Below are 22525 nucleotides of genomic sequence, written 5' to 3' on the forward strand. Positions count from 1 at the left end.
ATTTAGCCAAATTTAAATTGTATGAAAATTTTTGCATTTATACATGTATTCAATATTTAAAATGATAAAAAATGGCGACATTTTTATGAAAAGAGAAAAATATCAAGTGTGATAGTTAATTGTGCTTTGTATTCAATTTCAATAAAAATGATTAAAAAAATAGCCTCCAGTATAAGAGCAAAAATAATCAATAACAAAGCTTGTTTCTTGCCAAGGGCAGTGAAAATAAAAACAGTTGAAAATTTATAATTCCGGAACAGTTAAATTACAAAATTTTAGCTTTACTAGAACCGTGCTGGATTCCCCAAGTCCTAAAAAACCCCTGCGATAGTTTATTTTTTCTTCCATATATATTTAACTCCAGACACGAGACTACTGTCAGTAGCTTCACGTGCGCGGTAGGTAAAATAAATAAATACTGCAAAGCGCCATCTACCGGCAGCGTGAATGCGCGGTCGGTATCAAAACCAAATCAGACGGTGATTGAGCTCAAGAAGGAAAAGTGCTGTGTCGGTTTTTTTCCTGTGATGGAGTGATTATCTCTGTGATTTTGGTTGTTGGTGCTACTAGAAGAAAATTTTGAGCTTCTTTCGTAGGATTAAGATAATGGCGCATTGAATCTGTTCGGATATTTGGCTGGAGAAATTTTGATTCTCATTATCTTCGATTGTGTGCAAAATTCGAAGCCATAAACCAACTATGTATTCCAGAAGAACGGGAATGTTATATGAATATCCAATGCGTGTGGAAGGATGGCTGAATACGATTGGTAAGATTTCAATCATTTATTGTTTTTAAATTTGATTCACGTATTATGTTGAATAGACAGCAGCGGTAGTATAGCATTCAATGCTTTTTCTGTAAAGAGCGTATTGTTTCGACGGACATTCAACGAGATTTTGCCGGTTTATCTGTTTCCTCATCGCCGGTGCTTTTCCTTTTATCGTTCGTTAGGCTTAACTTTTTGTGTTGTTTTTAATCATATTAATAATTGAAGAAATTTATTTTAGAAAAATACTTACTCTTGATTTCAATATGTCATCTGTTCAAAAAATATTACTTTTGTTTTAAAATATGCACTTTTTAGAATGTATCATGAATTTTCACATTTAAAATATTTTTTTAATAGATTGATATTTTTTTAGTAATATTAAAAAGTCAGAATCTAGAAGAACAATCAGAAAGCAAATTGCAAAAGAATTATAAAACATTCATTATTCGAAACAACTACCAGAATGCAAAATACAGTAAAAATATTAAATTATAAAAAAAATTAATTGTTTTTAATTTATTTAAACTGACTATTAAATAGTCTGAATAACAGTTAAATAAGATTTTTGTTTCATGTATGTTCAGTAATGTTATATCTCTTGTTCTGTATTTTGTCATGCTATTCCAAATACCAAAATACACAAGTAAAATTTGAATAAGGTTGTTTTCTAATTCTTCTTTCTACCCTAAAAATTTATTAAAAAGTGTATTCTTTCCTAGAAAAAATTCCTGTATAAGAAAATCGTAGTAAACTTTAGTCGAAATCATAATTTAGACCAAACGATTTTGCATGGTAGAAATATATAATATATATTTACTTTAGTTATAGTGTATAACGCTGAATATAAGCATCAGAGCTTCTAAAATATGTGGAATATTTGTAATAATTTTAATTAATTACGACTTAATAATTAAAAAATGATTTTAAATTGAAACATATCTAAAATATTTTATCTTGTACGAATTACTTGTACGAATAAATTTATTTACGATCACTATGTAAAAAGAAATCTTCCAAAAATATATCGTCATACTTTTCCAAATTGAAATGCACAATATAAAGCTCTTTAATTATAAAAAATAATATAATTTTAAATAAAATTTACAATTTTTATTTTATTTTTGAAAAATACTGCTAAATGAATTTCAAAGGAAAAATCTTATACTGCATTGCCTTTCTATTTTATTGATAGTGCTTATATTCTTCATTTATGCTTTTCAATAAATTATTTAATAGGAATGGGCGTTTTTGAATTATAAACCTCATAGAATGTTTGGCACGTAAAAAATAGAAATAATGTCATGTACATTAATTTTAAATAGCAAAAAAAAAAAAAAGATATTCTAATTGAAGCATCAACAATATTATAAATGACTTAAAGAACTTCGAATTTAAATTTCTTACTTGCTCTGATTTAATATATTTAACGCACTCTAAAAATGTAAGCAATTAAAAAAGAGAAATATTATACCAAAATTTTAGAGCAGGCGGAAGACAGAACATAAATTTTAATAGTTAATGAAAATTAAGTTTTTATACAGACAGGTGAGCAATTAAAAATCTCCGAAATTACCGAAAGCATTGCAGGTGAAAGCAGGTTTTTTCCGAAGGAAACGAAGCGATAAGATGAACCGGAAGTTGATTTTCTGCTTCCACTCGTTGAAAAGTAAACAAATCGAACACTTAAAAGATCGCTTCTTTATCCATAGATAAATTTTTATCATTCGGCATTATTGTAAGCCGGTATCAATATTCAAACAATGAGAAAACAATGATTGAAAGGATTAAATAAAGAAAAAAGGCTGAAAAATAAAATCAGTTTCGTGAGATGAAAAATCGATCAGTTTATGTTGATACTTTCGAGAAAAGAAATTTAATGTTTCGAATAACTTTTTATTCATTTTTAATAATATTATTTAGGATCTTCAAGATAAATTATTATAATATTAATGTTTTGTGAAAAATATTCAGCCATTATTGCATACAAGCTATTTTACAAGTTATCTTAAAAATCTTACAAGCTATTTTAATAATTATCTAATTTATCAAAAAAATTATTAAATATCAAATGTTATTTACTATGTTTGGCATTTTCTCTTAATATTTCTTTGGTGTATGCATTTGTTTTATTTAATTTTTTTTTCACGTTTGGTCATTTAAAAAATGTTTTTGTTTGGAGAATGCTTATTCTAATAAATTATTAATATTTCTTAGTATTTGAAAAGAGTGTTGCGGCGCTTTTTCGTATAATTTTCTTCGGGCGTCTGTGGATAAAATTAAGTTATTTATATTGCTCAAACAATATTAAATTAACATTTAATTTCAGTGTATGATCATGCTCAAATATATTTATGCATTTTCCAATAAAATACGCTATTTTATATCGAAATATTGATTTTTTTTCATTTTGTTTCTCCTGTGCTTTCCTTTCTTTTAATGTCATTTTGATATCATTGTTCTTTGCCCAGTTCTTTTTAATTTTAAATGAATTTGGGGTATAAATATTCATTCTCAATGTTCTTATGTACATGTACTTCTAATGGGAGAAAAAAAAATTATCAACTTGTCTTATAGATTTGGAATTGACCTTGCTTTTCCCATGTCATTGTATTCTTTACTTAGATGTTCACTTGATCGTTATGTCATCCTATTTCTTGAGTGCATAATTTTTTTTATATTTCTTCAAATCAAGATCATGTGCCATTCTCGAATAAAAAAAGCAATGGCAATGTTAACTTGCAGTAGTTAAAAAAAATTTAATTATAAAACATGCATTTTTGTTTCAGTGATGAAGAAGAAGAGGTGTTATTTCAAACGTAACCCACGGTCATCATCGTCTCATTTTCAAACCTTCATTTATATGCCCTTTTTTAATTTAATTCTAAAACTTGCCAAAGGTCTTAAAATAAGATTAAGATGCATATAAATGATATGCAACTTCTGGTATATTATTATGTTTTATTTTACGATTCCTATTTATACATTATAATTTCATCTTGCATATCTATCAACTATTTTATTTTGAACGATTTCTTTAAAGCTATTTCAATTAAATACATTTGTATCTTATTAAGTTTAATTATTATAATTTTAATTTAAAACATTGAGAAAGTTAAGGATTCATTTTCTTCTCATTTATTTTTCCTTCGTTCTGTGTATTTACTTATATTGATTCACTTAACTGCATCATAAAAATTGAAAATTGCTCATTGGTGGGACTGAATCTAAATCTTTAGAAATAGTTTCAAGAGGCTTTGTGAATAGATATGGTGATGCATTCATAAATCCTCAATTCCCTGATCAATACCTAATAAAGCATCACTGACTGCAATTTTCTGCACGTTCCCTTATCTCATATGTAATTCAGATTGAATGCAGAATCTGCAAAATCTTCTCTTCCAATTTCAGATCTTCAAAAGAGATTTTTGAATCGTAACATCCTTTAAGTGGCCATTACTGCCTTCTCTTTGACATAAAAATACCAGATAGCGCTTCCACATTTCCATAATCCCTTGAAACTCCTTTTAACGTCCGAGGAGGACTGTCATCAAGACAAGGATAAAAAAGGAAGCATGCTTCCTCTTAATAGGATAATAATTCACACTTGGCTTCTAGAGGGCGTTGGCTGCAGTCCGGTCATCTTTTGAGACACATTTCTTCTTATCTAGCCTTTCTTTTTCGGGGCTTCCCTTTTATCTTTCTTTTTATTACGATTGTATTTTATTTTGGCTTTATTAAGGAGAGAGAGATGGGTCGAGGAAGGCTAACCATTCTCAAGGATGGGGGATTTACGAATGCATGATGGTGTCTGGAAGTTCTATTGGTTCTTTCCGCTTTCATTTTTTAAATTTTTATTCTGAATGGGGTGGTCGGGAAAAAAAAGTCATTTCGGTGTCGTATCTTGAATGGTTTCTTTACTTGATGATTGGAATTAAAGTGGTTTCCCTTTCAAAATTTAATCGGATTATAGGAGATGCGAGGATAACACAGTGATTGGGATAAGTGTTTTTGATCAATTGAATCAAGAAGTTGGAGTAGAATGACTTTATTGTTCTGCAGTCAAGTGTTCTGAAGGGAGATGCTTCATTTCATTTTCAAAGTGCTTATTTAAACAGCGTTATTCTTTATTCTACGCAGCTCTGTTACCTTGAGAAATTCTCTTGATAACTTTCTCATTTCCTTTTTACGGTAGTACTCTTGTGGATAATTTACGTTTGCTTATATGCCAGAATTATTTGAGATTAGCCAACTTTGGCGACCAGCAATTTCGCTGAGAATATTGATTTTATTTAGTTCAATCAAATCTCTTTTTACATAGCTACATGCTCATGATTCCTTCAACTATGTCATTTTAAGCATCAAATTGTGATAGATTTTAAAATCGAATTATTTACTCTTATAATGCTGTTGTCCGAGCTATCCATCATTTGAATAAATTTTTTATTTCATGGTATAGAGATGTAAATTTTCTCAAACAAATTGCGCAACTAACAAATACAATCTTCTCTCATGGTAGAAAACAATGGTAGAAAATTACGCGTTTAAATATTTTTTGAAGTAATAAAGAATTTTGAATTTCGTTTTAGCCATGATACCTATTGTTAAAAATTAAGCAAACAAACATTTTCAAAAATAAATAAATAAAAACACTGCCAAAATTTAGAAAAAATTTATATGATAATTAAATCGATATCATTGAAAAGAATTTTTTTTGAGTTTTAAAATGGTATAATTTTTTTTACCTGGGCATTTTCACAAATTATCGCGAAAAATTTCGTTTAATTTTTATTAATTAAAATTAAAAATTAATTCCACAATGCACATCTTCTACTTCCATTTAATTTTTTCACCAAATTTTGGGTTGCAAATATGGTTTCTATTTATATTTTCACTGACTCTGCATCAAACGATCTGGCCTATAAAGAGCTGTATGTACATACTCAAACAAGCACGCGCACAAATTCTTCTTCATTATTAATAAAAATTAATAAAGTTTTGTCATTTTTCAACTTTTAATACAACCCTATTTAGTTGATATATTTAATATCAGTGCTTTATAAACAATATTTTATGTATTTTTGAAATGTAAAAATCTATTATGCTACTTGATATGGGAAATCATGTGATTTCACTTACTAACGTTCGCGAATGATATTGCCTCTCAGAAATGCATTTTTAAAAATTACTAATGTTTGGCGCATTTTTCTCTCTCAAAAATTAGACGTTTTCACATTAATTAGACAGCTAACCAATTTCCTGTTCGAATATAACTTGGGATATTTCAGATTTTTATCGTTAAAATAACCATGAAATTTGTGACGTATTTAATACATACATAAACATCTGACCACTTTTTGTATTTTCCGCATATTTGTCCGCTTTCTTGAATTTTATTCTAAATAATTATTTATTTATTCTTGTTTCTATTTTTATCAGCATGTGAAACTGAATATTTTGTGGTTTTGCACAGCTTTGCTTATTTCGCGTTTTTTTTTTTTTTTGTCTTTTAATTGTTTTCAATGAGTCACATTGTTGTATTTAAATCATGATTCAGTGTTACTGATTTGAAGTGATACTGAATTATTTTTAGGTTAATTGTGTGCTTTTGTAATTAAATTGTATTTATGTTAGTTATAAATTTTTTTGTATATGCTTATAGTTTTTCGTACATCGTTTAAGTAGTTTTTTTAATCTGTTTTCGACCGATTATTTTAAGCGATTCTGTATATTTTTTTAGTGTTTGATGCATTTAAAATTAAACATTGTTAATTAATCGATCTGCTTATGTTGAATCTGAGGAAATGTTGTTGACAAATTCTTAAGATATTACATAAATTAAGAAATATATTCTTTAGTGCCCATAAGGTTTAAATGCTCAATGACTCTGTTTTCAGTAATCATATTGTTAAAAAATACTTTGTTTCAATAAAAAATATTATTATCTTAACTTCAGATTAATCATTTCCACTTTAATTTAAAGTATAAATTCTACGGGAGGTAACAGAAAATGAGAGAGATACATATTACGTTATGACTGAAGGCCTTTATAATATTATGAGTGAATTATATGACTATCAAAATTTGAAGTTTAAGAATATTTTGATGAAGAAGCTATTAAAGTTGGAATTGCGTAAAATATTTAATTATTAAAATTTTTACGAGCATTAAGATTGGCGAACCGGCTGGTCGCCAAAGGCGGCTAGTTAATAATAAAATAAAGAAGCTGCATCATTTTCAATGAAATGCTGTAAGCTTTATTTATTAGTCTTCTAGATACTGAAGAACTTTCTAGAAATTTTCGTTTTCAGATTGAGTTATTCAAATACATACAGTGACTTCTCTGTAATCCAAAACTTCGCCAATCCGTCTCTCCAGCATTTGTGAGGAACGAGTTGAGAATATGAAAGGCTAAACAAGTCACTGCATGTCTGTGCCAGTGATCTTGACTTGGCATAAGTAATAGACTGCTGTTCAGAATTTGAATTACATTTTATAATAATTATTACATTTAATATAATTGTCTGCGTAATTAAGTAGATTTTATACAAACGGAATAGAGTTTGTTATTAAAATTCTTTATTTTTAAATGGATTCTTCCCTTATATGACACTTCTGTTCATTCGGCAGTCCTTTGACCTTATATTTGTCAGATTATTGAGACGCTTCTGTAAAAAAAAAAAAAAAAAAATAAGTACTGAAAGTTATTTTTGAAGGAGCAGCTTCATAATTTTTTTTACAGTTTTGCTAAAGTCTGAAAGTATCATGTCTAAATTTTAACTGTTTATTCCTTTTTATCAGCTTTGGGGAAAAAATTTATTTGGTTTCATATTGAAAACTTGATTTCCATTTCAATTTGAATTGCAGTTTAGCGTGAAATTTCTGCAATAGTTAGTTTACATATGTATGGGTTTCTACGTTTAAGGATGGAACGATAACTTTTTTTGGCGGTGCCGAGATGAGATCATAATCTCGAATGAAAATATTCATAAAATGAATATTTTCTGAACTCTGAGGTGTATTGTTTTGAGAATCTAAAAACGTTTGTTAAAATTAACTAGTTAGAGTTAACTTACTAGAGAGTTAGTATGTCATTTCTGTCATGGTTCCTACTGATTCCAATTCCTTTCAAAATTTAAAAATCTTTAAACCACAAAGGCATTTTTTGATTCTTCATCATTTGGAATATAAAAGAAAAAAATTAAAAATGTTAATTTATTTCGCAGTTAATTCAATTAAAATGCAAAATTAAAAATTACGACTTTCAAAATCGACAAAAATTTTCCCAAAATAAAATTAAAATGTAAACACATCTTTGGAAGTTTCTCCTAAAAGAGAGAAGAACTATTGCAATAGAGATAAATATTTTAATTTCGATCTATTATAATAAAATGACTTCAAGTGCTGCACCTAGTGACGAATATTATTTCTCACAGAATGAATTTATTTGATACTCCGTGAGAAAAACCGAATAAAAAATTTAACCGGTTTCTCAGATGAGAGAAAAATAAAATATTGAATCCATGGGAAAGACTTTCCTTTTCAAATGTTTTTGTTCCTATAAGCCAAATATTCATTCATCCTTTACTCAAATTCGAATTGTGTATTCAAACTTTTTCTCATAGTTGCTTTCGTCCAGCAAAAGGAAACATCAGCTTCACTTTCGCTGTGTCACTGCAGTGAAGTCACGGTTTCGATTAGGAGTAAAGTACCCAAACAAACAGCCGAGAGAAAAACTAATAAACAATGGGCACAGGGTGGAATTTATTAACATGCAGATGGCAATGCCAACCTGTTACGAACACTGACGTCCTTCTTAAAAGGTTAGCGGGAAGGTCAGGCATCATTTCTCTTACGAAACATGCGGTTTTTTCTGCAATGGATCGGATAGTTTGTGGCTACTTGTCGTTTTGTGACGCAAGCGGTTTTTAATTATTACGTTTGGGTTATGCTGACATTTTGCAATTGACTCGTGAAATTTTGTTATTGTTATAATAACGTATTCAAATATCATTTATGGCTCAGGTGTTTTGCATCATTTTAGTATTAAGGCGATTACTGTTAGTTCACATTGGCAGCCAGTAGTCGTATTAAAATGACAAAATTTAAATTTTTGAGATGTAATTTTGCATTGGCAAATTTATTTATTAAATAATAGATTAAGTAATTCTAATCGTAGCTCAGTATCGAAATTAGTAAAGATAGACATATATTTTCTTTTGGTAGAATACTTTGATTGATGCAAAGAATTATATTTTGTAATATTTGTGATGATAAATGTGATGATGGAAAAATTATGTAGTCTGAAATTTTATACTGTCCTCCAGTCCTGTTAATCATATTCAATAACCCATTAAAATTTTAAATTAGAATGTTACATACTGTTATGATTAAAGCTGGCTGAGTTATAAAGCTTTGTTATATTATAGAATTTTAGACCATTACAATGGCCGCCATGAAGAATATCCGCCAATCAGTATATGTCACATTACCGAAGCAGCCTTTAATAGGTTATTTATTCTCTACTTTTATTTACATACATTATATTCTGGAATATTCGTCTCTCGTATTTGTATTATGTAGCTTGGTTAAAAAATACTTCCCTATAATAAAATGAGGAATAATTTACTTTAAAACCCCGCTGCAAGATGGAATGGAAAAATCTGAATGGCCGGACCAACCCAACAGCATTTGCTGGAACTTAGGATGAGGGCCCCTCATCGACCACGTTACAACTACTTCTGTAGAAGATACATCCCGGCTTTGGTAGGGCGTAGCCACCCCATACCATTTCTGTACCCAACAGGGCGGCGAGAACCAACCACTATTCTGAAAGGTTTTCATGTCCATATTAGAAGTTCTCCCGGGGGGGGGGTTGGATTCTGCTGTAATCGTTCTAAGTGTAATTTGCATGTTTCAAATTGAAACAATCAAAGGGTGGATATTTGACACCATGCTTTCTAGTCTTTGCTTCATCAATTTTTTATTCGAAAATTAAGAAGTGCTGTACACTTTTTCAGATTAGGGTTATCATATATTAATGAACACTAAAAATAATTCTAACTGATTTTAATTAATTAAATCAGTTAACTAATTTAATTAAAATTACGTTTTATGTTAATGTTTGGTTTATTTCCAAACTGTATGTATTCGTACCATACAGTATGCATATTTTTAAATTTTCTGCAATTAAAGTAGTCACTATAACTATTCATCTCGAGATACTACGCTACAAACAAGGAGATGAAGCTCATAATAAAAAATAATTTTGATTTATTATTTTTAAAGCATAAATGCATTCATGTGTCACTTTTGTTTACATTAAGGGCAAGAATTTTTTTTTTTGAGACAATTCATGAACATATGACATACACTGAGCCTGTTTAATATTGTTGCAATATTAATAATAAGATGACTTACCAGATTTCATTTACCTTAATCGTCGCATTTTTTCAATTATTATGTTGACATGCATGCGACTGTACAGACTGATGGACACATTTGGTTCAAAATTTGATACAGATTTACTTTAGCTGCTGGAACTGTGTACTAAATTTGTTCCAATCCGTTTTTTGCATTTTCTAGTTTTCGTGTTCACTTGTATATGGAAATACAGAAGCCAGGTTTTCGGCTCATAGATTTCACCTAAAATATCACATCAACATATTTAATGTAAACATTATATATCAGATCTTATGCGTCTAGATCGAAACAGTTTTCTGTTATCGTGGCCACAGACAGAGATGATTCCGAAAAAGGAAAATCTCAGCAAATAGACTTACCTTCAAAACATTTCGTTCAAATTTAATAAATATCTTCAAATTCGGTGTTAATAATACATGCAAAATCACATCGTTCTAGTTCAATATGCTTTTGATTTATCCCGTTTATAGACGAACAGACAGACATAGCTAAGAAAAAAAAATCCCAATTAAAAAAACTCTGAAATGTGATATCTCCAAGTCGAATTTTTGATGATTATATTACATTCTCTTATATTTCATACAGAAGAAAGTTAAAAATGAGTGAAATTAAAAATTTAAAAAGAGCCATTTTTAAATGGATTGCAAATCTAGAATTTTCAAGTGTTAAAAAAATTTAGTGCCGAAGTCAAGGTGTTCTTACATGTCGAAATCAAAACGTGGTGCATTTTCAAAATACAATTAATTTATGAATGATTCAGAACTTACCGATTCCATTTTATTAGTTCCTTTTCTCTTTTATTTATCTCTCATTGATTCGTATTTATTAATCGTGTTTAAAAATTGTCTTAAATGAGTTTCACAAATAAAAGCAAAGAATTTTTCTCACATTAATTGTCTGAAATTTTTTTTTGAATTTGCCGTGAGAATTTCATTCTCTGTAAGAATCTTTCTGGAGCATGTTTTTCATTTTTCATTTTCATTTTTTATTTTGATTCAAACTGAGTAATTGGCTATCAAATTTCGTTGAAAGATGTCTTCCTATCTAAAAGAGTTGACCGATTCAAAGAAGTTTTGCAATTTTAGCAGCAATATGATTATTTATTTTATAAGAAGGTCTTCAGCGTTGACTCTTTCACAAGCTGAATGAAAAAAAAAAAAAATCAGACGTCACTCACGATGTATAATACTGATTTGATAATTCGCATTGATTTGGTAGTTTCAAATAAGTAAACAGTCTTATCTGGTGAAGCTGGTCAATTATTTTAGCTTTATAATCGTTTCATTTAAATTGAAATTTTGAACACTCTTTTTATGGACATTAGAACTGAATTTTTTTGAAATATTTAGCCTGAACTTTTTAAATGGAATATCATTCGGTTGGATGTTAATAAATAGAGAAAATTGTTCAAAACTGTTATTATTATCTTGCATATTCACACCATCCACACTTCCAAGAAAATGAGGATAGCAATGACTTTGTTTGAATGATTGGAAGCTTAATGCCATGAATTAAGTGCAAATTTGAATGACATTCCCAACATCCATAACAACGGAATCAGCTAATACTTACTTGATACAGTTTAGTTTAATTATATTAACGTCCCATTTTAAAGCAACACTAGGGTTATTTTGAGACGGACGTCGTAATTTTGAACAGCGGTCAGATGACGAGGACGACACCTGAGTTGGCACTCCCTTCTCCAAGCTTCCACACTACACCAGTGGGAGGCAGTTTAGCCCCGAGGGATTTAACGTGAGCCAGACCCGCTTACACGACGGTTCTTCGATGGAATCGAGTCTCAAACTGTTCCGAAGCCGAGACCTTACCACCAGGCCACCGCGGCCCACTTACTTGGTACATAGCGTGTTATTTTTTCGGAAACTTTTATTTATTTTGCAGTTAGATTCGCCACGAAATATGTTTTATATGTAATGAAGTTTTGTAAGTAAATTTAATTATTTTAATCTGGGTATAAACTTAATTAGTTGATACAGAATCATTATATATAATTAGGAAATAGATATGATATTAAACTTTTTTTGCGTTATTAGATTTACTGAATTATATTTAATGCTTCTTGAAATATATATATGATAGCATTTAAATAGAGCACAAAGCTTTTATGATGTTTTAAAGGACAAATTTATTTTATATTCCTTGAAGTATTTCTCGTTTGATTCTTATTTCTTGGATTAAAACCAAAAATTCTAAGGTCTTTTAAACTATGAAAGTCGTAATTCATTGATACTATTAAATTTTTTTTTTTTTTTTTTGCTAATTAAAGTTCTTATTTAACACCGTAATGGAGTTTTCAGTTATCATCTTTAAATATTCCATTAATATTCCAAACATTAAAAATTATATTTTACTGATATATATATATAAAATAATAAGCTTTGTTCTTATGTAAATGCTTGTTTAGTATTTTATTCGTTCTCGTAAATTTAATTTACCAATTAATTAATTAATTTACACCAATTAATTAATTTCTTGTTAAGTAGTAGCGGAATAGAAAGAAAAAAAATTATTATTTTTTTTTTCGTTAGTGCATAAAGAAAATCAGTATCATTAAAATTCGTGTTACCTCTTTCATTTAGTTTGAAATATTGCTTAATAAATATGACCGATGTTAATTACACTAATTGAAGTGGCAATTCATTACTCAAAAATAATTATAACTTTTGTTCCATCAGAAGAATTCGGCGATTGGAATCAGAAATAATTTCTGTGCCATAGGAATGTTCTTACTTTTTATTTATTTTTTTATAACACTCGCAACATCTTATCGTTTGCTATACAATCCAGACAGTTCTTAGGAATTCTATCTCTTTTGTCTCACCGTCGACCGTTTTTATTTCTGCACTGCCCTCGCGTTTTTCATTATCGTTTGGTTTGTGTTTCCGGTCTGTTGAACAGAAGATAAGCCTAATGAGCCCTCGCCAGTCTTCTGTTATTTTATTTTCAGTTTTTAGTTACATTCGGTGGCATTGGGACGCTTTGTTTGCTCTATCGTGGTGGGTGACGGCGAGAAATTCGACGGGAATTTTTTAATTCTATTATTATCTTTGTTTTTTCTTTTTTAATGTCTTTATCTTCAGAGAATGTTTCAGGTACGTTGAAGATATAACTTTTTATTTATTTTGAAGAACTGGTTTTATCGTTTATATTTCATTCTAACTGATATTTGGTTGAATGTTATTAGCGATTGTTTCTTTCAGGTAATGTATGCATTGTGACATAACATTTCATAACTTTGTCATAATTGAAATTTTTTTTATTAAATCAAGTTTGTTGACCTGTTTTATTGTGAGAAAGATTTTAGGTATAGCGAAGGAAAGTTTCATCGAAATTTTGATTTTTTCTTCAGAATATTTATTTATTAATTCTTTAATTCACTGTCTGTAAAAAGTCTTTACATCATGCGCCATTTGTTATATTCAAAGATGTTTTAATTTATTATTATACGCATTTTGTCACATTTAAAGACCAATTTCCGAAAAGTAGGAAATACAAATGTTATCTTCTTCATACATTTTCATAACATGTATTTATTTTTTAAAGAAAGGTTTAAAAAATTAATTATTATTATTATTATTATTTTGCAATTTGTGACAGAAAACTTAACACAAACTTACGGTTAAAAAAGAAGTACCGTAGAAAAAATATGCATAAATATTATTAATTTTGATTATGGGTGTCGTGTTGAGTGAGGTCATTTTTGCCTTTTATAATTTTTTACAGACAGGATAGTAAGCTAATATTTTTTGAAACCATTTTGTGCATTAACTCGCAACATATCTTTGCTTCTCGCATCATAGTTTTTCTTCAAATAACGAATTTTTATCCCACACATTTTGTATAAGACTCAACTTGTGTAGCCTATGGATATGATTAAAATCTTTGCCCCTCTTTTTTTTTATAGCAATAATAATTTCAAGACACGTGCTGTTTATTTTCTCCCATTATCATTTCAAAATTAAAAGGTGATCCCAGGGAGAATTTAATAAACATTTTCTTCATGATGACCGAATACAAATATTTGCACTTTCTGGCGAGTTTTAATTTCTGAACTTCAGAAGAATTTACACGCACCATCCATTCGTACCTGCATACCTTTTTATTTAACATTACTCAAGGAATTTTGACATTACTTGTTCTAACTCAGAGCCATCGACATTTTTTCCATTGAATTGACTGGAGATTGAATTAATTGTATAAGCAGTTGGTCTTTAAAATGTTACATGATTGTTTTGTATCGTACACGAATTTTCTGTTCCGACAACATATGAATAAAATTTTATATACAAGTTTTCGCTTTATTTAGAAAATAGATTTTTTAAATGTACACATCAGGTATCCCCATGTTTTCAAAATATTTTCAAAACAGTGTGAATGCTTAAATTCATTAAATTTTAAACGAAATGTAAGGACATTTTATTACTTAATAATTGAGTTTGCATTAATAAAATTAAAAATTACTGTTATCACCTGTTTTAATGGAATTTTATGTTATATAATAAGAAAAGGTCGTTTGTTTTCCATATTTATGATTGTATATTATATACTTTGACTTTATTATTAAAAGTAAAAAAAAAAAAAATGCAATAAACGTGCTATTAGTTTTTGTAAGCTCTTGATATTTTACACATACTTTTCCATGAAATGATATTTTATAAAAATGACATTAATTTCTTGTTTGTAATTTAGTTCTTATTCTTTTAGATTACTTTTCCATCAGCAGACATGAGTTGAATAAATAAATGAGAATCTAATTAAAAATCAACACCACTTTTGCAGTATTTTCAAAACTTATTGACAGTTTTGTTTAAATTACACGGAGTTTGTACTCGAATTTCTACAAATTAAAATCAAATGTGGTTGGAATTTCGAAATGCTGTTCGAAAAATATTCTTAATTAATCACTTTTGCAAGTTTTATAGTATTTTTTTTTTTTTTTGCTATACTTAAAAATATTGCTATATCTGTACTCATAATAACGATGGCAATGTGTGTGTTGGTGCTCTACAGGCCAGTGCGTTTGAACAACAGTTATCAAACTCGACACACATATATACAGGGTGGCTATAATTAAATTTCCCCTATAAACAACATCCTACAACGCAAACGGATTGCAATGAAATTTGGTATATATACAAGATGCGCTCAAGGAATTTCGAAAATTAGAAATTAGTTCCAAAATGTTCACCAGAGGGCGCCCTTTTCCGGAAAAACATTAATTTAAATACAACAAACGACCTAAACGGACAGAAACAATATTAACATTTATTGACTAGTTTCTGATCACCTCGTCATCGAACTACATTAAGTAAAGGTAAGAAAAAATAACAGTACGCTGTTTTAGGGGGTAAAAAAACAAAACAAAAAAAACCAGTTAAGTTTGCAAAGACAAGAACAGATTAGGATGAAATTGCACAAGAGGAGCAGTTGTAATCGAGTCCAGGATGATGCAGAGAAAAGTTCTCCAAGTGACCACCCTCCTTCACCTGCAAAATTTCAAGTCGATGGACAGTGTGTTCAGCAGCAGATCATAACAGATCAGTTGTGATGATTCGAACATGAAACGTTATGGAGTTTCCAGCTTTTCCCCTTTTTTTCATTTTATTACTCATAATTCTTATTCTGGATTGTTTATGTTATATCTGTATTCTGTTTTGGTTGTTTATTGTGTTAAATTTAATATTTTTCCGTAAAAGGCGCCCTCTGTTAGTCATTTTGGAACTTTTTTTGAAATTCCGTGAGAGCATCTCGTGCATAGCCTATATACCAATTTCGCTCCGTTCACCCGTTTGTGTTGTAGGATGCTGTTTATAGGGGAAGTTTATAACCACCCTGTACTATGGAAGGGGGAGGGGAATGTACATCTCGGAGCGAAATTTTATTGAAGAAAAATTAATTTTTTTACAGCATCTTAAAATTTAAAAAAAAATCACCTTTGTATTCATACCAAATTTTCTGCCATATAATTTGCCTTTCTATTTTTAATTATTTTCTATAAATGTTTTAGACGTATTTTACAACAATATACATCATCTTTGAAGTGAAACTCAAACTATATGCATTACTGCTATTAATATTTAATTGTGCTTTTTTTGTGATCAAGATATGAAAAATTGGCTTATTTTTCCATGTTGCGTAGGTTTTAGTAAAGCCATGGTTTTAATATTTTTTTTTACTTAAGATTTAAATGTAAAATCAGACAATGTTGGAAAAATTTTAAAGTGCCTCCAGTTTAAAATGCTGCTGCTTTTTCCTGTGATATAATTATATGTATAAAGATTTAGACGAAAATTAGAGAAATGCAAAACACAATAAACAGAACTGTATAAGGTTTTTGAAATAATGTAAGTTATATGTGTATAAATTTGAAGTTCAAAAATATTTTGCTGAAGAAAAAATTGAAATTTTTAGCAACCATCAATCCTAGTGAACCAAATGGTCGACAAAGACCACTAATAATTAAATATAATTTTTATTGAATTCAAAATATGATCACTTTTTACAATATGTTTAAAGCTAATTTAAAATTTACATTTTGAATTATTTTATACTCAAGATATAAAAACTTGTTCTCCAGAGAATGACTCATAATTAAAGGCGTTTTTTTTATTTCGGTATGTCAAAATTTGCTACGCAAAACTACTTAAATTAAAATTAATAAAAAATATTTATTATTGAAAATTAAGAATTAGAAATGCGGCACCCAAATCTTGCATGCCGTCTTTGAGGCTAATTCACCCGGCCATGACTGCGTGATTGCTATATTGTACTTACTTTAGGACAAATTGTTTTCCAGACTTACTGTAATTTTGTATTTCATTTTAATCGTCAGTTTCCGATTGAATAGTTTCCAAAAATGGCATATTCCTCTTTAACGAATGATTGAATTATATTTTGAAAATTGCAAACTTTATTTTAAATATTTTTTATCTTCATTATATCCATATAGTTTGTAAAAATATATAAAGTCAATCGAATATTTTTGAAATACCGTATTTTTCTTTTTGTTGGTTAAATCTATTTTTTACTTTTTAAAAATTGTTGTCATCTGTATTTTAAGTCTGTTTAAGAATTTTTGTAACTACAATTTTTACATAACAAATCTTTCTGTGTTTTTTAAATGAATTCTTTCAAATCTCTAACTTAAAATGTATATAAAAGAATGTTATTAAATTTAGTAAGTTATCTAATATATAAAATTCTCGTGTCACAGTTTTCGTTGCCATACTCCTCCGAAACGGCTTGACCGATTTTGATGAAATTTTTTGTGCTTATCCGGTATCTATGAGAATCGGCCAACATCTATTTTTCATCCCCCTAAATGTTAGGGGTAGTCCATTATTAATTAAAAACTAACTTTCCCGCCAAAAAAATCTTCCATTTTTCCCAACGCCAACTTTTCCGCCAAAAAAATCTTCCATTTTCCCCATCGCCAAATAAGTAAGGCATCAGTTGTTTTTTTCTCCCAACAGTAATTAGGCTAGGGTTAACATTTTTCGACGGATTATTTCAAAAGATTCTGTTTATTTTCTTAATGTTTTATGCATTTAAAATTAAACATTGTTAATTAATCCATGTTTCACATTCATTCTGAAGTACTTTTGAATTAAAATAACACAGAATAAAGGAAATTAAAAATGTCTAATCTGCATAGCGTTACCCCAACTGGCGTAGAAAAATTTACGCATTTGCGTTGACGTAACTGGCGAAGAAAATCCACGCATGCGCATTGTTCTGATTGTTGGCATGACAACCAACTGACGATTTAAATTATTTTTAGGTTAGTTGCATGCTTTTGTAAGTAAAATGTATTTATGTTAGTTATATATTTTTTGTATATGCTTATAGTTTTAAGTACATCGTTTTTTAAGTAGATTTTTTTAAACCTGTTTTCGACCGATTATTTTAAACGATTCATTTTATTTTCTTAGTGTTTGATGCATTTAAAATTAAACATTGTTAATGAATCGATCTGTTCATGATGAATCTGAGAAATTTTTGTTGACAAATTCTTGAGATATTACATAAATTAAGAAAGATATTCTTTAGTGACCATAAAGTTTAAACGCTCAGTGACTCTATTATCAGTAATCATATTATTAAAAAAAATGCTTTGTTTCAGTAAAAAATATTATATTAATTGCAGATTAATCATTTACACTGTAATTTAAAGCATAATTTCTACGAGGGGTAACAGAAAATTAGAGAGATATATATCACGCTATAACTGAAGGCCTTTATAATATTATGAGTGAATTATATGACTATCAAAATTTGAAGTTTTAAAATATTTTGCTGAAGAATCTATTAAAGTTGGAATTGCGTAAAATGTTTAATGGTACAACCGGAGTTTTATCCCCTGCTTGGCGAAATTTTTAAAAATCGCCAACAACGGCCTTGCGAAATGTTCAAAAGCAAAGAAGCAGATGTTCAATTATAGTGCATAATAAAGATTGCCAGCTTTGGTGCGTTATCGCAACTTGGCGAAGAAGGGGGTTAAACTCCGGTTAAACCTATTTAATTATTAAAATTTAAACGAACATTAAGATTGGCGAACCGGCTGGTCGCCAAAGGCGGCTAGTTTACTATATAAATTAACATAAATGATTATTGCAGATTTTATCACATAAAAATACATTTCTGATAAATTTGATTACGTGCAGTTTTAATTACGTTTCGAATATTTTTTTACAAATAAACCAAAAAGACCAAAGAATTCATTTACTATATTATATTTATAGTTTGGCGTCCATTGTAGATCTGAATTTTAAAACATGGCGATTTCCGATTTTCAGCACTAGTATATCGACTAGGTCGAGAATGGTTGGTTTATGTTTGAATACTTAATATTTTGGCGAGCATTTTCACACTTGCGTAAAAATCACTTTAATTCAAAAATCTATTTTCGATGGGAAAAATTAGGGCTTGCTTAGAAGGTTTTTGGAAATTTCTTTTGTTTACTGATCGCTTAATTCTATTTGAAAATCAATATAATTCATAGCATTTTAAAAGAAATAAAAATTGCATCAGTTTGTAGATTGAAAATTATTTTATGCCAAATAAAAGAAAGAGAAAGAGAGTGAAAGGAACGTGCATTTTTCTTTTCGATTTACGAATTATTTTGTAAATAAGTTCGCATTTAAATTAATTTGCTAATTCATTTAGCTTCCCAGTGTTTAAAAAGCAGTATTCATTTTTCTTCTAAATAGCGTTTTTTGAAAGTCTGTTTCGATCGTACTGTTTTTTTCATCTAGGATTTATAAAAGAGAGGAGAAGGGACATAAATATAAAGATGTAAAAACTCATAAATAAAAACACCTTCGTAAAAAACAGCGAAGAGTTTTAATCCACGAATTACGGCGATGGGAGTGTTGATCCGCTTCTCACGCGGTAGTACATTCCGACACGCTTTTCATCTACTACTTTTTCATAGTTTATTTTTACTGATGTTCTTATATTAGAATCCGTTCTTATTTGTTTTTTGTTCAACAACCCTATCTCACGACCTATTCGATGATACCTCCCACGTCACTACACGAGAGATCGTTTCCCCCACGGAAGTCTACAAAATGTCGAAATGCTTAATTAAAAAGTGTTTAATAAAAAGCAGACGATGTTTTGACAATTGCCATAAAGAATAAGAAGAAAATAAGTAGACGTTGTTATTTAAATGCTTTTTTATTCTAATTGGTTTTTAGATTTTTTTTTATTCGTGTTGTGCTGAATAAAACAAAGGATATTTTTTGCGCGTTTAGATGTATTCTCGAAGGCCTTCAGTTCATATTACATTCGTATTCAATTGTTTTTCCATCTGATTGATTTTGTAATTTTATGCATGAACGCATTTGATAATGGTTCTTCAATGTTGCTGTTAATAAAATTATTTTTTCATTAGTGATTTATTAAATCGAGTTTTTTAAATTCTCTATTTTACGAACTAATTGGGTGGCAAAATGTCTAAAATTGAAAATCAATGAAATCGTGAGATGTTATCAGTTATATTTAAAATGGAATCCATTTGAAATTCATTCCTTTTGCTTTTAACATTATGTCATAAAATGTTGGCAACAAAAATAAAGCAAAACAAAAACTCCTTACAGAGTTTAGAAGAGTGAAAAAAAAGTTCTGAAACAGATATTTGATTCTGTCCGCTTAGTAAAAAAATGCGTTGAATTAAATTTCTTTAAATTGGCTGTTTACTGTGCATTTTTGTGAAAAGAACAGATTAAAAGAAATTCTTAAACTTTCTCCCAAATTATTTTAAGTATAGTTCTTTTGTTACCTCGTTATTTATTTATATGTTATTATTATCCATTAGTAGCTGACACCCTGCACGTTGCTGCCAGATAAGAAATAGTTTGAAAAATATCCTTTGAAATTTGAAATAGCCATCTTGTTTAATTAGAAATGATAGAAAGAAAGATATTTAGTTTCTTTCATACATTCAATGAAATTGAATAATGTATAAAGGAGAAGTATAAATAATATTTATTCTATTTATTTGACTTTAGATATAATAATTGTACTATGCCTATAACCTTCGCGCAAGTGCAAGTAATAAGTTGGCAAAATTTTATTGCAATCGGATAAACGGTACGGCAGTGCATAAAATACGAACAAACAAAAATTCATTTTTTTATATTAGATTTATTTGTTATTATATTACGTTTTTCATTATTTATGTTATTTATTTGTTTGTTTACTTTAAAATCTCCTTGGTGCGTTTTAATTTTTAGCATGGAGCAAAATTATTTGTAAAGAAAGGAAGAGGAAACTGAGATATATGCTTTATTGCATTGCTGTCTATTAATATCATCGCTTAATGTTTCTTAAAGAGCTGTGAATTGCCGAATCAGAAACATTTTCTGTAAAAAGATTATAAATTATCAATATTTTTTTCATCTTCTTCGCTTTATATTTCTTTAATCTCGCCAATATTTCATTCGGAAAAAATAAAAGACTGTCTCGTATTTCTCTTTTTTATATATATCCTTCCTTCTTTTTGCATTAGATCTTAAATCACGAAACGTTCTTACGTTCATAGGAAAAAAGTTGTCCTTTTTTTCAATCGATAATTCCCAAAAGCAATTTTTTTTTAAAACTTCCGCTTGTGTTTCCCTTGTGTTTATCGTCTAATTCGGTTGCCATGGTGACAGTATCACTTAGGAAGAGAGAAAAATCCCAGTGTGCAAGGGGAAAAAATATCTTCAAAATGCGTCCCACTCACGCTCACGGTCGCTGAATTTCGAGGATATGTCAGTAAGTGGGTGGGGGAGGTCACGTGGCGGAGTTTTTAGCGTGAGTCGATCTAATAAGGGGTTAGGGAGGAATGAGTGAAAAAAGGATGCTGAATAAGTGGCAATTGGCTCTGGAGACGTAATCGGAATTGTCGAGTAAGCGCTGAATTTAATCCCCGTGGTGTGAAAAAAAAAGTATCACACGCATTAGTCACTGTCATTCTTCAGTCTAAAGACATGTTATTTCGTTTAGAACCAATTTATGAGCGAGCAAATTCTCATTCCTCACAAGTTGGAAAAAAAGTGTAAAGCTTGCATGTTTTCTAAACTAAGTACGTTGTTTTTATGAAAGATTTTGGGGATCATTTTCTAGATATCAAGTATAAAAAAGGCTTTTAATCTGTGGTTTGAGTTATCCGAATATGTATTTTAATGTTTAAAAAAGAATTGAAAATTTACATTCATTAAATAACTTGTCACGTAAAAGCATTTTCTGTATTTTTTTGCAATGAGGTCTGTATCTTGACAATAAATTACTGGCAGGACGCGGAAATTTTCCGGAAAATTGGCAATTATTCTTTTATTAGAATTGTCAATAACATGAATTTTACTTTCGGCTTGCATATTAGAATAAATGAAACTCACCATCAAGATAAAAAAAACAAACATAGTTTTTAAGTATCATAAGCCGAGTAAGTGATGAATATATCTTTAACATATAATCATACGATGCGAGTGCTTGGTATTTTGGACATCGCAAGTATTCAAACTCAATTAACTGGTTAAACTGCACGAAATTGGGCATTTTAAACTAGTGACATTTCCCAAACTGTTTTTTTAAATGTTTTTTCATATCTGGGAAGGGAAAGTGAATGTTATAGTTACTATTCTAGAAATTGCAGCAGTTCTGGTGAACTTCATAATTATCAAGAAATTATTATTCTGATGCACTCATTATATCCACAAAAAAAAGTCGTCTTATTGTGTCTTATTACATTATTTTCCCTAATGTACATTTTTTAAATATTTTAATTAAATGAGTCTTGTGTGATTTTTTTTTTTTTGTATACACTAA

The 22525-nt window shown here is 29.1% G+C and overlaps 1 protein-coding gene across 5 annotated transcripts in view; it reads left to right on the forward strand.

The window, feature by feature from the left end:
• The first annotated feature begins 493 nt into the window (after positions 1-493).
• The window catches only part of LOC129983872 (ras GTPase-activating protein nGAP-like), a 425698-nt gene continuing 403666 nt past the window's right edge, over positions 494-22525 (forward strand). For all 5 annotated transcript variants that reach the window (XM_056093540.1, XM_056093542.1, XM_056093541.1 and 2 more), the window contains exon 1: positions 494-769. In XM_056093540.1, the coding sequence (XP_055949515.1) occupies positions 700-769 (70 nt within the window). In that variant the 5' untranslated portion in view covers positions 494-699. The remainder of the gene's footprint in view (positions 770-22525) is intronic.

This window comes from Argiope bruennichi, chromosome 9 (genome assembly GCF_947563725.1).
Source record: "Argiope bruennichi chromosome 9, qqArgBrue1.1, whole genome shotgun sequence".
Classification (NCBI taxonomy): domain Eukaryota; kingdom Metazoa; phylum Arthropoda; class Arachnida; order Araneae; family Araneidae; genus Argiope; species Argiope bruennichi.